Source organism: Sciurus carolinensis, chromosome 3, assembly GCF_902686445.1.
Source record: "Sciurus carolinensis chromosome 3, mSciCar1.2, whole genome shotgun sequence".
In the NCBI taxonomy this organism is placed as follows: Eukaryota; Metazoa; Chordata; class Mammalia; order Rodentia; family Sciuridae; genus Sciurus; species Sciurus carolinensis.
This window is the reverse complement of record NC_062215.1, coordinates 180,514,308-180,530,218: the sequence shown is the minus strand read 5'-3', so window position 1 is coordinate 180,530,218 and position 15,911 is coordinate 180,514,308. Positions and strand designations below refer to the sequence as shown.

At 40.5% G+C, this 15,911-nt stretch overlaps 1 protein-coding gene and 1 non-coding gene across 12 annotated transcripts in view; both read right to left on the bottom strand.

Annotated features, from left to right (window-relative positions):
• Positions 1-15,911, bottom strand: part of Ube2f (ubiquitin conjugating enzyme E2 F (putative)) — a 59,130-nt gene that overhangs the window by 23,268 nt on the left and 19,951 nt on the right. For 7 of the 11 annotated variants that reach the window (XM_047544971.1, XM_047544973.1, XM_047544972.1 and 4 more), the window contains one exon: positions 15,009-15,074. The exons of the other annotated variants lie outside the window; for them this stretch is intronic. In XM_047544971.1, coding sequence (XP_047400927.1) covers positions 15,009-15,074 — 66 coding nt within the window. The remainder of the gene's footprint in view (positions 1-15,008; positions 15,075-15,911) is intronic. 11 annotated transcript variants of the gene reach the window in all.
• On the bottom strand, positions 9,156-9,218 carry Trnae-cuc (transfer RNA glutamic acid (anticodon CUC)). Its single transcript has one exon. It is a non-coding gene; the product is annotated as a tRNA-Glu (tRNA).

Sequence of the window (15,911 nt, the reverse complement as noted above, 5' to 3'; positions counted from 1 at the left end):
GAAGCTGGTTGGTTCAGAAGGAGACAGGAACCCCAAAAGGAATCTGAGCCCCAGAGGGCAGGGTAGATTGCAATCACCCAATGAGCGATGAGAGGGTTGCCCGGAGGGGCAGTGTAGGGGCACTGAGATGGTAGCAATACCAGGATCTGCTGACAGATTGGGAGGGAGCAGGGGAGGAAAAGTAGTCACAGAAGATGCTATGGTGCTGACCTTGTAACCAAAAGGACAGGGCAGCCACCACACTTGAGTGTGGCACTGGATTTCAAGTAACATTCCAATGGAGGTGCTGGGCGGGCAGCAGACAGAACCTGCATGCTGGGGGTGGGGGGAGTGTGGGACTGCCCAGAGGAGTTTGCAAGCCATTCAGTGTAAGAGCACTTCAACTTCAAAAAATGAGGCAGGACAGGATGAAGAGCTTGGGAGACAAGAGGGAGGAGGGGCAGGCAGGAGGAAAACCAGAAACCTGTGTGAATCACAGTTGTTCTGATAAGCCTTCCAGTGCAGGGGCTTTAAGCTGCTAAACCTATCTATTCTAGAGTGACAAACATTGTCACAGTAGGATGAAATTCTGCAGAACAAATGCAGTGAAAATATGGGTGTGGGGAGGAAAAGGGCAGTGGGCAGCCCTGCCCCAGAAGAGCAGCCGCTCTCTGTACACCTGTGCCGGCAGTGGGCAGGTGCTGGGTCCCACATGGAAGCATTCCAAAGAGGGATGCCATACTTTGATTTTTAAAAGGCAGAATTTCCACACACCAGAAATTCTACCTCATGCAACGCTGAGCTTGAGAGGCAGGACTAATACTGTCCCTACCATGGTGGACTTGGAGCTCAAAAACCTTCTGTGAAAGGCCAGAAAGAAAGTCCATTTGCATTTTGAGCCAGAAGTCTGTCACAAATTCTGTGTTTTATGTTTTATTTTGCTTTTTTTTCCCACAGCCGTTTAAAAATGTAAAAACCATTCTCAGCTTTAATGGCTTCACAAAACTGACGGATGGATTAGGCTCCTATTCTCCAGCTTGCCTAGCCCTGTGTCAAAACACACCACCAAGGACAACGCAAATGCGAAAAAGCGCAGCAATATCACATGTGTCACTGCTTCCTGAGTAACGGGACATATGCCAGAGCCACTGCAAATCAGGATTTCTGGCTGGGACCTGGGGAAGGGATGGAGGGAGGCAAGGAACCGAGAGGAATGAGCAGAGCTGGAGGCAGCACCCCAAGGGGCATAAGGAGTGGTCAGGGCAGTCAGACACCTGAGCCAGGGCTAGGGAGGCAAGCAGGGGCAGGAAGGTTGACACTTGGTTGAAGACACAGTTATCTATTATGAAGAGGTACTAGGATTTAGAGGAATACATGAACACAATGAGGAAAGAAATGGATGATTAGAAAAAACAAGACAAGAGGAACATCAATAGCTGGAAACATCATAATGTGAAATAACAGAAACAAAAGCCATCCCAAACAAAGCCCAGAGAGAAAAGTGGTTGGAAGCTTTTGACCCGAGGGAGGCCTAACTTACACATGAGGTAATAAATAACAGAAGAGACAACAAATATAATGACACGTTGACCATCTGTAAATTTGATAAACACTAAAGCTCAGATATAAAAAGCACAATAAACTTAAAGTGGGATAAAAATAAAGAAAATCACTGCAAAGTGCTTGCTCTGGCAGCACACATACTAAAGTCAGGCAGATAAAGAGGATGAGCAAGGCCCTGCACAAGGATGACAGGCAAACCGGTGAAACATTATAGAAAATAAAAGCACATTATAATCAAACTGCTGAAAACAAGTGATAAGGAAAAATCAAAAGCAGTCACCGAGAATAAAACACTCATTGCATAAAGTAGAACAAAGAATTACTACTGACATCTCATAAGAAAAAACAAAAACAAACAAACAAAAAAACACACCAAAACAATCCAGAAGGCAGTAGGCATCCTTTAAATGCCAAAACTGTCAATGGAAGATTCAAAGTCAGCAATGCTGACAGAACTCATGAGGGCCGCTGTCTGGATCAGAAACACCCAACAAAGAGCCATGTGTTGGGCTTGATCCTCTGCTTGATGCTCCTGGGAGGTGGTGGAAACCTTAAGACATGGGGCCTGTGGAGAGATCTTTGGAAAGTGCCCCTGAAGGGGACTGTGGGACCCCAGTCTCTCCTCCTTATCTCTCTGCATCCTGACATGAGGTGAGCAGTTCTGTGTTGCCACATGTTCCTGCCATGATATGCCACCTAGCCACAGGCCAAAAGCAATGGGACCAATCCCTCATGGACCAAAACCTCCAAAACCATGATCCAAAATAAACATTTGTTCTTTATAAGTTGATTTACTTCAGATATTTGTTTACAATGACTGGAAAGTTGCCTAACACAATGAGCATTACAGGAACCTTCAAGGAGGCTCTTCAGGTAGAAGGAAAACAACCAATGAAAACCCAGACCTACAAAAAGCAATGAGGGTCTAATTGCTCAAGAGTGTGTGTGTAAACATAAATGCGTAGAAACATGCATACAAATTTACATGCATATGTAAAGAAAACAGACTGCTTAAAGCAAAGGTAACACATGCTAGGTTACAACATGTGGGAAAGTAAAGTGAATGAGAACTATAAAAAAGGTTGGGATGGGGAAAAGGAAACAGCACTATCTAAGCTTCTGCCCTAAGAATTAGAAAAAGTAAAATCAAACTGAAAACATGAGGAATAAAGTAAATAACAAAGATATGAGCTGAAAACAGAATAATACAGGAAAATATATGAAATCAAAAGCTGCTTTTTAAAAAGAGATCAATAAAATGGATCATTCTCTCATTAATCTGATCAAGGAAAAAAGACACAAATTCTAATAGCAGGGGTTAAAGGATATCAGTGCAGACTACAGAACCTAAAAGAAGATATTAACAACCTCATACAATATGTTGGAAAATATGGATGACATGAACAAATACCTTAAAAGGCAAAAATTACTGAAGTTCACTCAAATAAAGAACCTAAACCACCTCGTAGTTATTAAAGAAACTGTATTTAAGGCAGGAGTGGTGGTGCATGCCTGTAATACCAGTGGCTCTAAGACTGAGAGAGGAAGGTCCCAAGTTCAAATGCAGCTGAAGAACTGAGGGGGAGGAGGAGGGGAAGGGGGAGGGGGAAAGAGGAAGAGGAAAAAGAAGAAAAAACAACTGTTTTTATACTTAAAATTACTACAAACAAAACTCCAGACCTTGGTGTGCCTTCACTGGTGAATTCTACCATTTAATAAAGAGTTTACACCAAATCTACACAGACTTTTCCAGAAACAGAAGGGAAGGGAACATGTGCCCATTTATCCTAAGGCCAACGTTACCATGACTCCAAAACTAGACAAATACAAGAACACTACAAATATCCCTCACAGATGAAAAAGTTCTAAGTAAAATATTAGCATGTCAAATTGAGTGATATATCATAATGGATAACATAAGCAACATGATACATAATTTATGTTTTAGCATTTCACAAATGCAGGAGTGGTTCCACATTTAAAAAAAAATGTATGTAATTTGCTATAGAAACAGACTCATTAACAAAGACCATATGGCCATTTCAATTGATGCAGAAGAAGCATTTGGCAAATCCAGCAGCCATTCATCATCAAGAGTCTCAGCAAAATAGGAAAAGAATTCTTTAACTTGAAGAGCATCTAAAAAACCCTATGTCTAACCATATACTGCACAATGAAAAACTGACAGGATCCCCCAAGACTAGAAACAAGGCAAGGACATCCCTCTCCCCACTTCTATCCACCACTGCGCTGGAAGCCTTAGAAAGTAAAGTAAGGCAAGAAAGGACAGAAGGATGAACACCGAAGCAGGGCTGGAGCCCTCGCCTAGCACCTAGCACGGTGAAGCCTGGGCAGGCGCAGCACTGCCGAAAACAAAAGCCTGAAAGGGAGGGATGAAACCGTCCTCATTCACAGGTGCGTGATGTTTACACTGAAAAGTCTACAGAGTCTGCAGAGCAGCTACTACAACTAAAAGTAGGCTTACCAAGATTGTGGGATATAAGGTTACCACACAAAAATAAAGTGTATTTCTATGTACTATCAATGCAAAAATTGAAAATAGAGATATGTTCATGTTCAAAGACCAGAAGATGCAATAATCAAGATAACAATTCTCCCCAAATTGACCTGTAAAAAATTTAACACAGTCCCAGTTAAAATCTAAGTAGGGGGGGTTTGGGGAAGAATTTGACAAACTGACTCTAATATATATATAGAAAAGGACCAAAAATAGCAAAAATAATGTTTAAAAAGTGAACAAAGTGGTAGAAGTCAGAAGTCACATGATGGGATCTTAAGTCTTACTATAAAGCCACAGCCTTCAAAACAGCAGTATTTATAAAAGCACAGATGTGGCACAATGGGACAGAAGAGAGTCCAGAAATCAGGGGTCAAATGATGCCAAAAAAGGGGCCAAGGTATTCAGTGGGAAACAGTGAACCTCTTCCACAAGAGTGCTAGAGTAGCTGGACAAACTTATGCCAAAAGAGCCAGAAGGCAGACTCTTATCTGGTACCATGTGCAAAAACTAGTTCAAAAGGAACTATAGATCAAACTAAAATTTATAGCTACAAAACTTCTATTTAAATTAAAATAGAGAAAATCTTTATATTTTTAGACAAAGATTTCTTAGGACATAAAAAGCATAAACTATTCTTATGAGCTTCATATTGCTGCTGTAATAAATTGCCACAAACTCAGTAGTTAAACAATACAAATTGATCATTTTCCGTATGTCAGTAGTCTGAAATGGGTTTGTTGGACAAAAATCAGAGTGTTGGCAAAGTGACAATCCTTTCTGGTGGCTCCAGGGAAGAATCTGTTTCCTTGCATTTCCCAGCTGCCAGGGGTGCCAAAAGTCCTTCCCACTGTCTTCTAAGGCTGCAGTGTCACACTGAGTCTCCCTCACGGTGAATGGCCCTGAATTGCTTCTGCTGTCACTCTTCCTTTTCTGACTCCAACTCTGCCCTTCCTTCCCTCTGCTTCTCAAAGACCCTTGATATGCTGTGCCCACAAAGGCACTCGAGGACAAGCCCCTATTTAAGATCACATGATTAGCGATCTTCTCTATAGCTTTAACTTTCCTTTGCCAAGTAACAGAACGTATCCACAAGTTCCATGGATTAGGATATGGACATCTTCAGGGGCCACTATTCTACCTGCCACACAATTACCAAGAAAATATGCACAATTGGATACTACCAGAATTAATTTTAAAAATTTGTTTTTTAAAAGACAGTATAAAAAATAAAAATAAAAGACAAGCCACTGACTAGGAAAATATCTGTAAGACACATATCTGAGAAGACTTATATTTAGAATGAAGAATTCTTGAAATTGTTTAAAAAGAAAAAATTAAATTAAAAAAAAAAAAAAGTGCTAGTTGGTCATGCTGATGCATGCCTGCCATCCCAGCAACTCAGGAGGCTGAGGCAGGAGTATCACAAGATTAAGGTCAGCCTGGGCAACTTAGTGAGAACCTGCCTTAAAAAAAAAAAAAAAAAAAAAAAAAAAAAACAACAACAACAACAAGGGCTGGGTTGGTGCTCAGTAGTAGAGCACTTTCCTAGCACGTGTGAGGCACTGGGTTCAATCCTCAGCACCAGATAAAAGTAAATAAATAAAATAAAGGTACTGTGTCCATTTATAGCTAAAAATATTTTTTTTAATTAAAAAAACAAAAAAAAAAAAACCAAAAAAAACCCAAGGGTTAGGGATGTAGCTCAATGGTAGAGACTTCATGGGTTCAATTCCCAGTACCGTAGTACCACCCCCCCCAAAAAAAAACCCAAGGGGGCAAAAAAGTTTTAAACAGTGACTTCTCTAAAAAAAGAGATGACCATTAAAGTAAGGCAGATTAACATAATCAAACACAACCATGTACCCATAATGACTGAAGTTTTTTAACTAAATGCTGGTGAAAATATGGAGCAATTGGAATTCTTAAGCATTATTGGTGCAAATGGGTAATAGCTACTTTACAAAAAAGGTTTTGCAGTTTCTTCTAAGTTCGACATTTTTCCATAAGTCATTGCTCCCATTCTCATTCATTTTGATAAAAAAATGAAAACAGGTCCACAGGAAGACCCAAGAACAAACGTTTACAGCAGCTTTATTCCTAACTCTCAAAAGCTGGGAATGGCCAAGTGCCTATCATGATGGATACTCAACTGCCATTCACCCACACCACCAAAACCTTCCACACCACAGCCCAGCAAACCTCTGAAGCAATGTACTGAGCGGAAGAAAACTTCCTGGAAAAGGCAAGATTGTAAGAAAAGAAATCAGATCAGCAAATGCCAGGGCTAGGGGTGGAACTTTTTGCAAAAGGTGACTGACACACTGATTGGTAGTTCTGCAACTGTACGTTTGTCAAAATGCAGACCATACTTAAGAACAGAGAACTTATCATCTGTAAATTATAGCTGCTAAACATGACGTGATAAATTTAAATGCTAAAAAAAAGTAGCATTTAAATGTCATGTCATTTGGAGGTTTTTATAGCCATCATACACATTGTTACTGGTGAATACCAGGATGTATCTTAACCGAGAGGCTTTTAAAACAATTTGCTTTGTATTCACTTCAGGAAGCCTGAGTGCCCCCATGAGCTGCTAGGGAGCTAGGGACCAGGAAGGGCAGAACTCAGCTGGTAAGAGGTGTGATGTGTCTGCATGGGAAATTAGGGGTCTCTGCTCAGCACCACCATAAGCAAAGAAGCCTCACATCCATGGAGTATGGAGTTCTTACAAAGAGCAAGGAAAAGAGGAGTGAGTGCCTGCCTAAGGAAAGTCAGATGACATCGTGACTGACAGCTACTGCTGTAAGAGTTCAAACAGTATTTCTACAATACATAAGAAAAGGAGAATTCCATCTTTTTTAATTTTTTAAGGGTTATTTGAAAGGAAAAAAACTCCAAGGCAGGGGGAGTCTGTTATTCTTCAAATTTATCCCCCTCAATGGTTATCTCCATTCTAAAATGCTAAGAATTCTTCTAAAAAGAACCAAGGATGAACACCAGACATGGCGATGCATGCCTGTAATCTCAGCAACTTGAGAGACCGAGGCAAGAAACTCACAAGTTCAAGTCCAACCTCAGCAATTCATTGAGGCCCTCAATAACTTAACAAAGAAGAAAAAAAAAAAAGGAACCAAGAATGAATATATATAAATTTCGTATGTTGGAAACTCTGACACATTAAGGATGAACTGCATGTGAACTTCTGCATAATCACTACAGGATCTTTAGACACTGGCAGAGGGATAAAAGGACATTCTAAACTTTGCATCCATAGATTATACAGTTTAAGTGCAATAGACAAATTCTTTGAAAGAAGAAAATTACCAAAGTCGACTTAAGTAACATAACAGTTGGATATCCCTATCATCTTTTATATTCATAAACAAAAATATTCCTGGAAAGAAAACACCAGGTCAAGACTGCTGATGAAGCTGGGCATAGTGGTGCGAGCCTGTGATCCCAGGAAGCTCAGGCTAAAGCAGGAGGATCATCAATTTTGAGGCCAGCCTGGGCAACTTAGTGAGACCCTGTCTCAAAATAAAAAATAAAAAGGGGTGGGATGTGACTCAGTAGTAGAGCACCCCTGAGTTAATAAAGTTGTCCTATAGAATGTTTATGGAAGCAATAACATAAGCCTACACAAACTCTTCAGAACAGAGCAGGGACACTTTTTTTTTTTTTGTACCAGAGATTGAACCCAAAGGCACTTAACCACTGAGCCACATCTCCAGCCCTTTAAAAAAAAAATTATTTAGAGACAGGGTCTCACTGAGCTGCTTAGGGCCTCACTAAGTTGTTGAGGCTGACCTTGAACTCACAATCCTCCTAACTCAGCCTCCCGAGGTGCTGGGATTACAGGCGTGGCCACTGCCTTCCAGTCAGAACAGGAGCACTTACTTCAGCCTGGCACTGCCCTACTGCCAAAATTAGACAAGGAAATGACAAAAAAGCATACAAAACAATATTATTCACCACTGTTGACACAAAATTGAGTTACGAAATACTAGCAAACTGATTTAAAAAAAAAGAGGATAAAACATCATGACCAAGTATGGTCCACTGCAGGAATATGAGACCAGTTTACCATTAAAAAAATCACTACATATGATGGGCCACAGTCAGGTAAATCAAAGAAAACCACATGACCATCTCAACTGATGCTGAAAAAAGTAAATGCGCATTTATGATTTAGAAAAAACATTTTCAAAAAACCAGAAAGGAAACCCTTCAACCTGAGAGAGTGCATATATAAAAAACCTAAGCCACTTCGTATTTAATGACTCGTGAATGAACACTGTGCCCCCAGGGTCGTGAGGAAGACAGATGTACGCTCTCACTACTTCTACTCAGCACTGTGCTGGAGATCACCACAAGGGTACCAAGAAAAAGAATTAAAAGGCATACATACTGACAAAGAAGTAAAAGCGTTTTAATTTATAGATATAATCATGGACACAAAGAATATATGAAAAAGCTACTAGAATTAACAAGTAAACTTAGCAAGATCACAAGATACATGATCAATATATTTAAAAAATCAACTCTATATAGAAAAGATAAAAAATAAATTAAAAAAACTATTTATAATAGCTTCAAAAAACACAGAATACTTAAGTTCAACAAAAATTTGCAAGACACTGAAAACTACAAAACACTGACCTACAACAATGTCCCCTTTTCATTCCTGACACTGTAGTTTGAGGTTTTTCATTTATCATGATCACGTGGACTACGGTTTACCCAGGTGACTTCTGCAGAGCCAGTATTTGTGGTTCTTGTTGGCCCATTTCACTTGTTTGTTATGTAGTATTTCCTTCTTTATACTTTGGATTTAATTACTTCTTCTTCTAGATCCTAAACTCCGGTATTTTGAAAAGCACTGCTGAGATGAGACTCTTTCACTTGGCGTCATGCTTTGAGCTTTAGCTCTGTTGCTGCACTCATCCACATTGGGCAATGTTTCTTGTTCTATTTTTTTACTTTTATGTTTTTGGTTCTGGGAATTTGAACCCAGGGGTGCTTTACCACTGAGATATATCTCTGGTTTCTTTCTCTCTCCCCGCCCCCTTTCTCTCTCTTTCATTCATTCATTTGTGCTGGGGATTGAACCCACGGCCTTGTGCATGAGAGGCACACACTCTACCAACTGAGCTACATCCCCAGCCCATGGTTCTTTTTATTTTGAGACAGGGTCTTGCCAAATAGCTGAGAGTCTCAATGAGCTGCAGAGCCTGGCCTTGACCTTTTTTAAAAAAAAATTTTTTTCATACATGTATATAGGGTAATAACGTCTGTCTCATTCTACTGTCCTTCTCATCCCCACCGCCCCACCTCTCCCCTCATTTCCCCCTGCATAATCCAAAGTTCCTTCATTCCTCCCTACCCACCCCCCCCATTATGGATCAGCATCCGCTTATCAGAGAAAACATTCGCCTTTAGTTTTTTGGGACTGGCTTACTTCACTTAGCATAATATTCTCCAACTCCATCCAATAACCTGCAAATGCCATAATTTCATTCTTCTTTAACACTGAGTAATATTCCATTGTGTATATGTACCATATTTTCTTTATCCATTCACCTGTTGAAGGGCATCTAGGTTGGTTCCATAGTTTAGCTATTGTGAACTGAGCTGCTATAAACATTGGTGTGGCTGCATACTGTAGTATGCTAACTAAGTTCTATGGTTATAAACCGAGGAGTAGGATAGCTGGGTCAAATGGTGGGTCCATTCCAAGTTTTCCTAGAAATCTCCATACTGCTTTCCAAAGTGGTTGTACCAATCTACCGTCCTGTAAGTAATGTATGAGTGTGCCTTTTCCCCCACATTCTTGCCAACATTAATTGCGTGTATACTTCATAATTGCCCTTCTGACTAGGATGAGATAAGATCTTCAGAGTAGTTTTGATCTGCATTTCTCTAATTGCAAGAGATGATGAACATTTTTTGATATGTTTTTTGATCATTTGTATTTCTTCTTCTGTGAAGTGTCTGTTCAGTTCCTTAGCCCATTTATTGATTAGTTATTTGTTTTTTTGGTGTTAAGTTTTTTGAGTTCTTTATATATTCTGGAGATTAATGTTTTAGCTGGAGTGTGTGTGGTAAAGATTTTCTCCCATTCTGTAGGCTCTCTCTTCATGCTATTGTTTCTTTTGCTGAGAAGAAGTTTTTTAGTTTGAGTCCATCCTATTTATTAATTCTTGATTTAACTTCTTGCAACGCAGGGGTCTTGTTAAGGGAGTCAGATCCTAGACTGACTTGGTGAAGATTTGGGCCCACTTTTTTTATGTTTTAATTTTTTTTTTTTTTAGTTGTAGATGGACACAATACCTTTATTTACTTATGTGCTGCTGAGGATCAAACCCAGAGCCTCATGCATGCGAAGCAAATGCTCTACCACTGAGCTACAACCCCAGCCCTGGGCCTAACTTTTCTTCTAGTGGTCGCAGGATCTCTGATCCAGTGCCTAGGCTTTCCATCCATAGTGAGTTGAGTTCCATGCAGGGTGAGAGACAGAGATTTAATTTCATTTTGTTACATGTGGCTTTTCTTTTTTCCCAGCACCATTTGTTGAATAGGCCATCTTTTTCCAGTGATTGTTTTTGGCGCCTTTGTCTAGCATGAGGTAACTGTATTTATGTGGGTTCTATTCTGTACCACTGGTCTACTTGTCAGTTTTGGTGCCAATACCACGCTGTTTTTATTACTATAGCTCTGTAGTATAGTTTGAGGTCTGGTATTGTGATGCCTTCTGCTTTGGCTATTATGGTTCTATTACTTTACCAAATGAATTTTCAAAAAAATTTTTAAATGTTGACCTTTATTTTATTCATTTATTTATATGTGGTGCTGAGACTCAAACCCAGTGCCTCACACATGCTAGGCAAGTGCTCTACCACTGAGCCACAGCCCCAGTCCTCCAAATGAATTTTATGATTGCTCTTTCCTATTCTATGAAGAAAGTCATTGGGATTTTAATAGGAATTCACTGCATTAAATTTGTATAGTGCTTTTGGTAGGATGGCCATTTTGACAATATTAATTCTGCCTATCCAGGAGCATGGGAGGTCTTTCCATCTTCTAAGGTCTTCGTCAATTTCTTTCTTTGGTGTTCTGTAGTTTTCACTGCAGAGGTCTTTCAGCTCTTTTGTTAGACTGGTTCCCGAGATTTTTTTTTTTTTTTGAGGCTACTGTGAATGGGGTAGTTTTCTTAATTTCTCTTTCAATGGATTCATTACTGATGTACAGGAATGCATTGATTTATGGGTATTGATTTTATATCCTGCTAGTTTGCTGAATTCATTTACTAGTTCTAGTAAATGAATTTTTTGGATCTCCTAAATATAAAATATGTCATCTGTAAATGGTGATAGTTTGAGTTCTTTACCTATTTGTATGCCTTAATTTCTTTCTTCTAATTGCTCTGGCTAGAGTTTCAAGAAAAATGTTGAATAAAAGTGGTGAAAGAGGACATTCTTGTCTTTTTCCAGTTTTTAGAGGGAATGCTTTCAATTTTTCTTCATTTAGAATTATGTTGGCCTTGGGTTTAGCATATATGGCTTTTATGATGTTAAGGTATGTTCCTACTATGCCTAGTTTTTCTAGTGTTTTGAACATGAAGGGGTGCTGTATTTGGTCAGATGCTTTTTTTGCATCTATTGTGCTGATCATATGATTCTTGTTTGTAAGTCTACTGATGTGATGAAGTGCATTTACTGATTTCCATATTGATTTTGTTAAGGAAGTCAGGTCCTAAGTCAACATGATAAAGATTTGGGCTTACTTTTTCTTCTATCAGGCACAGGGTCTCTGTTCTAGTGCCTAAATCTTTGATCCACTTTGATTTGATTTTTGTGTAAGGTGAGAGACAGAGGTTTAATTTTATTTTGTTCATATGGATTTCCAGTTTTCCCAGCACCATTCGTTGAACAGACTATGATTCCCTCACATCTTGGCCTCAACCTTTTGGTTCTCCTGACTCAGATCGGTGGAACTGAAGAGAAAGGACAAACAACAAAAAAATCTTGCATGAGAATGCTCACAGCATTCAAACGAACTACGGTGACAAAAATCAGAAAGGAATGTTGGGTGTTGTGAGGGGAGTGACTGGTTAGAGAGGCACAAGGAAACTGGGAGTCCAGGAATGTTTTTCATCTTTACTGGGGTTGTGGTGGCACTGGTACATACATTTTGAAAATTCCTTAAGCTGGATGGTTGAAATTAGCACGTTTTACTGTTTGCAATTTTATACCACAGTAAAGCTGATTTTAAAAGTAAATTTTTTTTTTTTTTAAATCACTGTTATTTTTAAGTCTGTGGTCCCTTCAGCTGGGCCACTGAGCTGACCCAGTTTTTTGAGCTGTCCCACTAACTTTACAGAAGGCTCAGTGGGAAGCCTGGGTCCGTCCTCCAGCATTTGTTTTGTCCTGCTTCACTTTCCAGTACTTACTTTTGTTTTGTAAGCTGATGGAGACCCCCCCACCCCGCAAGACAGTCCCTTTCACCAAATCCTATTCCTAGTTTTTTACCTGAAGAGTATATTTATTCCCAAGCATGAGGAATCATTCCCAAAACAAAAACATGAAAATGTTACCAAGAGGGCAGCAGCCAGATAATGAGGAGCTTTGAGCTGGACACACAGATGCAAATCAGCAGGGACCTAACACCCATCTCGCCTGCATTCTTGTTTTTCAGATCCAGTTGCAGGTTTACAGATGCAAATGAGCCAGTTTTACAACCATGTGCTTTATACTTAGACTTGAAGTTAAAGCTTCACTGCTTAGGCATATCTGTAAGTTTTTTTGCTTGTTTGTTTGTTTTTATAAGAGGACCATAGTTCCAAGGCTTTTTTTTAAAAAAAAAAAACATGATACTAGACAAGTTTTTAGAGTTGACAGACCTCTAACAACCACAGGCAGGAGCCCCCACAGTTCTCCCATTCGCTGGTCCTACGAGATCAGGCACTACACAGTGCCTGGACAGTTCAATGCAATGACAATGTCTCCCGTGTGCACTTACTGCAAGTATAAATGCTGAGGTAATAAGTATTTACAGGCACTAATACAAAAGTTATTTTTTATCTGATGGGATACTGAATACCAAAACTATAACAATTATTTTCTATTTTCAAGAATATGAACAACAAAGATGCTGCCATATGCATAATTTCAATAATCACAACATTCATACGATTCAGTAAAAACTTTCAGTTAAAAAACAGGAGAGGAACATTCACCTGGAGGTTAAACTTGACAGAAACCCTATCACGTGACAGTAACAAGTGTGGAAAAATCAACCACAAAGGACCACAAAGCAAAAGAATCCCTGACAAACATTGGGAACACCCTAGAAAGGCCAAGGGAAGAGCTTTTCACCATAAACACACAAGTCTAGTTTCTTAGTGAAAGGGAACCAATCTGGACTGTAAGGACTTCTGAAAAATACTTCACATGATTAAGACACAGTACGGAGACCCTGAGTCACGGAGAAAGCACCCGTGTGCTCAGCACCGAACTGAACGGGGCCGAGCATAAGATGCCGGAGGAAGGCAGCAAGGGACCTGCAGTCTTCGCCAACTCCTTGGGCAGAGGCCATGTCTAAGGATGGACCTGGGACTCTTCTCATGCACAAGCAGTGGGGTCCCAGAGCCCTCTGTCTGCACAGTCTCTACACAGAGAAAATGCAATTTAAACACTATTAAGGACATCGTGAAATTGAGATTTCTCTTGTTATTATAAACCATCTTCCACAGAAAGTAATACACCTACCTACACAGAGACAGGGCCAGGCTCACTATCACCCACTAAAATTCTCTGTTCTCTTCTACTTTTTTAGTTGTGACTCATGGTCCCCAGTTCCTCACTCCCTTTCCATCCCCCAAATAAAATGCCATACTATGTTTCCACGACAAAACTCCCTTCTTACATGTTTGTTTTTTGCATTTTCTACCCACCTCAGCTCTAAATAACAGTCTGAACTTTATGTTTGCCAAATGATGCCAGAAACATCTGTGGACTGACTGCCTCCAAAATAGCTCTGGGTAGCTAACCTCAACCAACACCACTCCAAAAGGTCAGACCACTTCCGCCTCTTCCAACTGCCATGCTCTGTCAGTTGCATTTCAAGAAGACAAATCATCCCTTCCCCTCTTTATCAGGATCCTTGGGGTAATTTTATCCAATGCTTCCATCTTTACAATGACTGAAAATTTTGAGGAACATCTGTCCTCCTTTGGATACTTCTTGATACTTCAGCTTTCAGGCAGCAAATGTGAAAGGGGACACAGCTGGTGCATTTCCTACTCTGGTACCTCTTTCGAAACATCTACATGTTACTCTTTTTAGAGTAATTCTATGAAATTAGACTTCAGAATTCTAGGACTCCTGTGGTGAATTCCCCTTCTCCTCCCTCCTACCTACCCCACAGCAGCACAGACCACCTGCTCCAGCACAAGCACAGTGGGCTCTGTATCACTAACTGGAAGAGTCCCTAGTCCTCCCTCCTGCCGCCTGGTGCAGGGGCAGCTAGAGATCAGACACTTACCAGTCCTAACGAGGAGAGCTGGTAAGTGGTGCTTCCCTGCACCAGGACTGGGGCTGTGTGCCGCACACACAGTCTCTGATGAAGGCTGTGCTGCTCCAACATGGGGCACACAACTGAACCCCCTCATCCCCTCACAGCCCACACCTACTCACAACAGCTTCAGTCACCATTCACTTTAGTTGTCAAGCTGATACATGGTTAATGGGGTGTAAACTGAACGCCTCAAATTCACTTGCTATGCTTGGACTACAAAGCATGTGTCTTATCTTCATATGGAATAGAGGCTAATGTCTTCACTTTTAAAAAGCTAAAGGACAAAGCCAAAGATTGTAACCTTTAAACCTTTAAAAATTTGATGTTTGAAAATCATTTTAATACTGAAGTATGTAAGAATATTTATTACCTGGGATTACAGTTAGCTGAAAGCAATGAAGCTTGTTTGGATCAGGAAAATGCACTTTACAAGTACCTGCAAAAGAAACAGCACATCAGGAAAGTCTGTCCCAAGCAGCAGTAGCATGCCGAAGGCGACCATCGAACACACAGCAACTCCATGTCCACAGTGCTGCTTAAGGACCAAGATGCAAGACCCTCCCTTGCTGTGTGTTCCACAATTATGCCAACAGGCTCGAACTGCAAACTAGTGGGTTTTGTCATTCATTTTTCCCCTTAGAGTATTTTACTAGTTAATTCCAAATGGAGATATTCTCCTTCAACCTTTAAATGATCACTAAACAGAAATCTGACCACTGCTTTCAAGAATGACACTGTTTTACTTTGCAAAGAACAAACAGGGCTCGGGTGTGGCTTAGGGGTAGAATGCTTGCTGGCATGCTCAAGGCCCAGGGGGAAAGAAGGAAGAGGAGGGGAGGAAGAGGAAGAAAACATCCCCGGGAAGTGAAGTCCAGCTAAACATGGAAATTCCAGGAAAATAATCGAGTCAAATTTCTAATCTGCTCCCTTAGCACCAATTCACGTTGACACACAGGTCACTGTGGTGAAGATAAGTTGAAAATAAGTGTGTTTCCTAAGAACTGGCTCCATCTGGAGCCAAGTTACCAAGACATTTTAAAAAGAACATCTTCACAAACTAGCTGGTGACTCAGCTTGTTTTGTTGGTGAAATGGTGCTCTGCTGAGCTGGATGTCAACTTTCTGTACCCACTGGTCCCAAGTCAGGAGGGTCCTGGATCAGGACAAGGAATTTCCCCTGGGAAAAGAGCCACTGCCAGCTCAGTTGGTGCAGGTAAGGGGAGTTGGCCATAGCCCACACCTGCCTCCTTCACTCACACCAACACTAGGGAAAG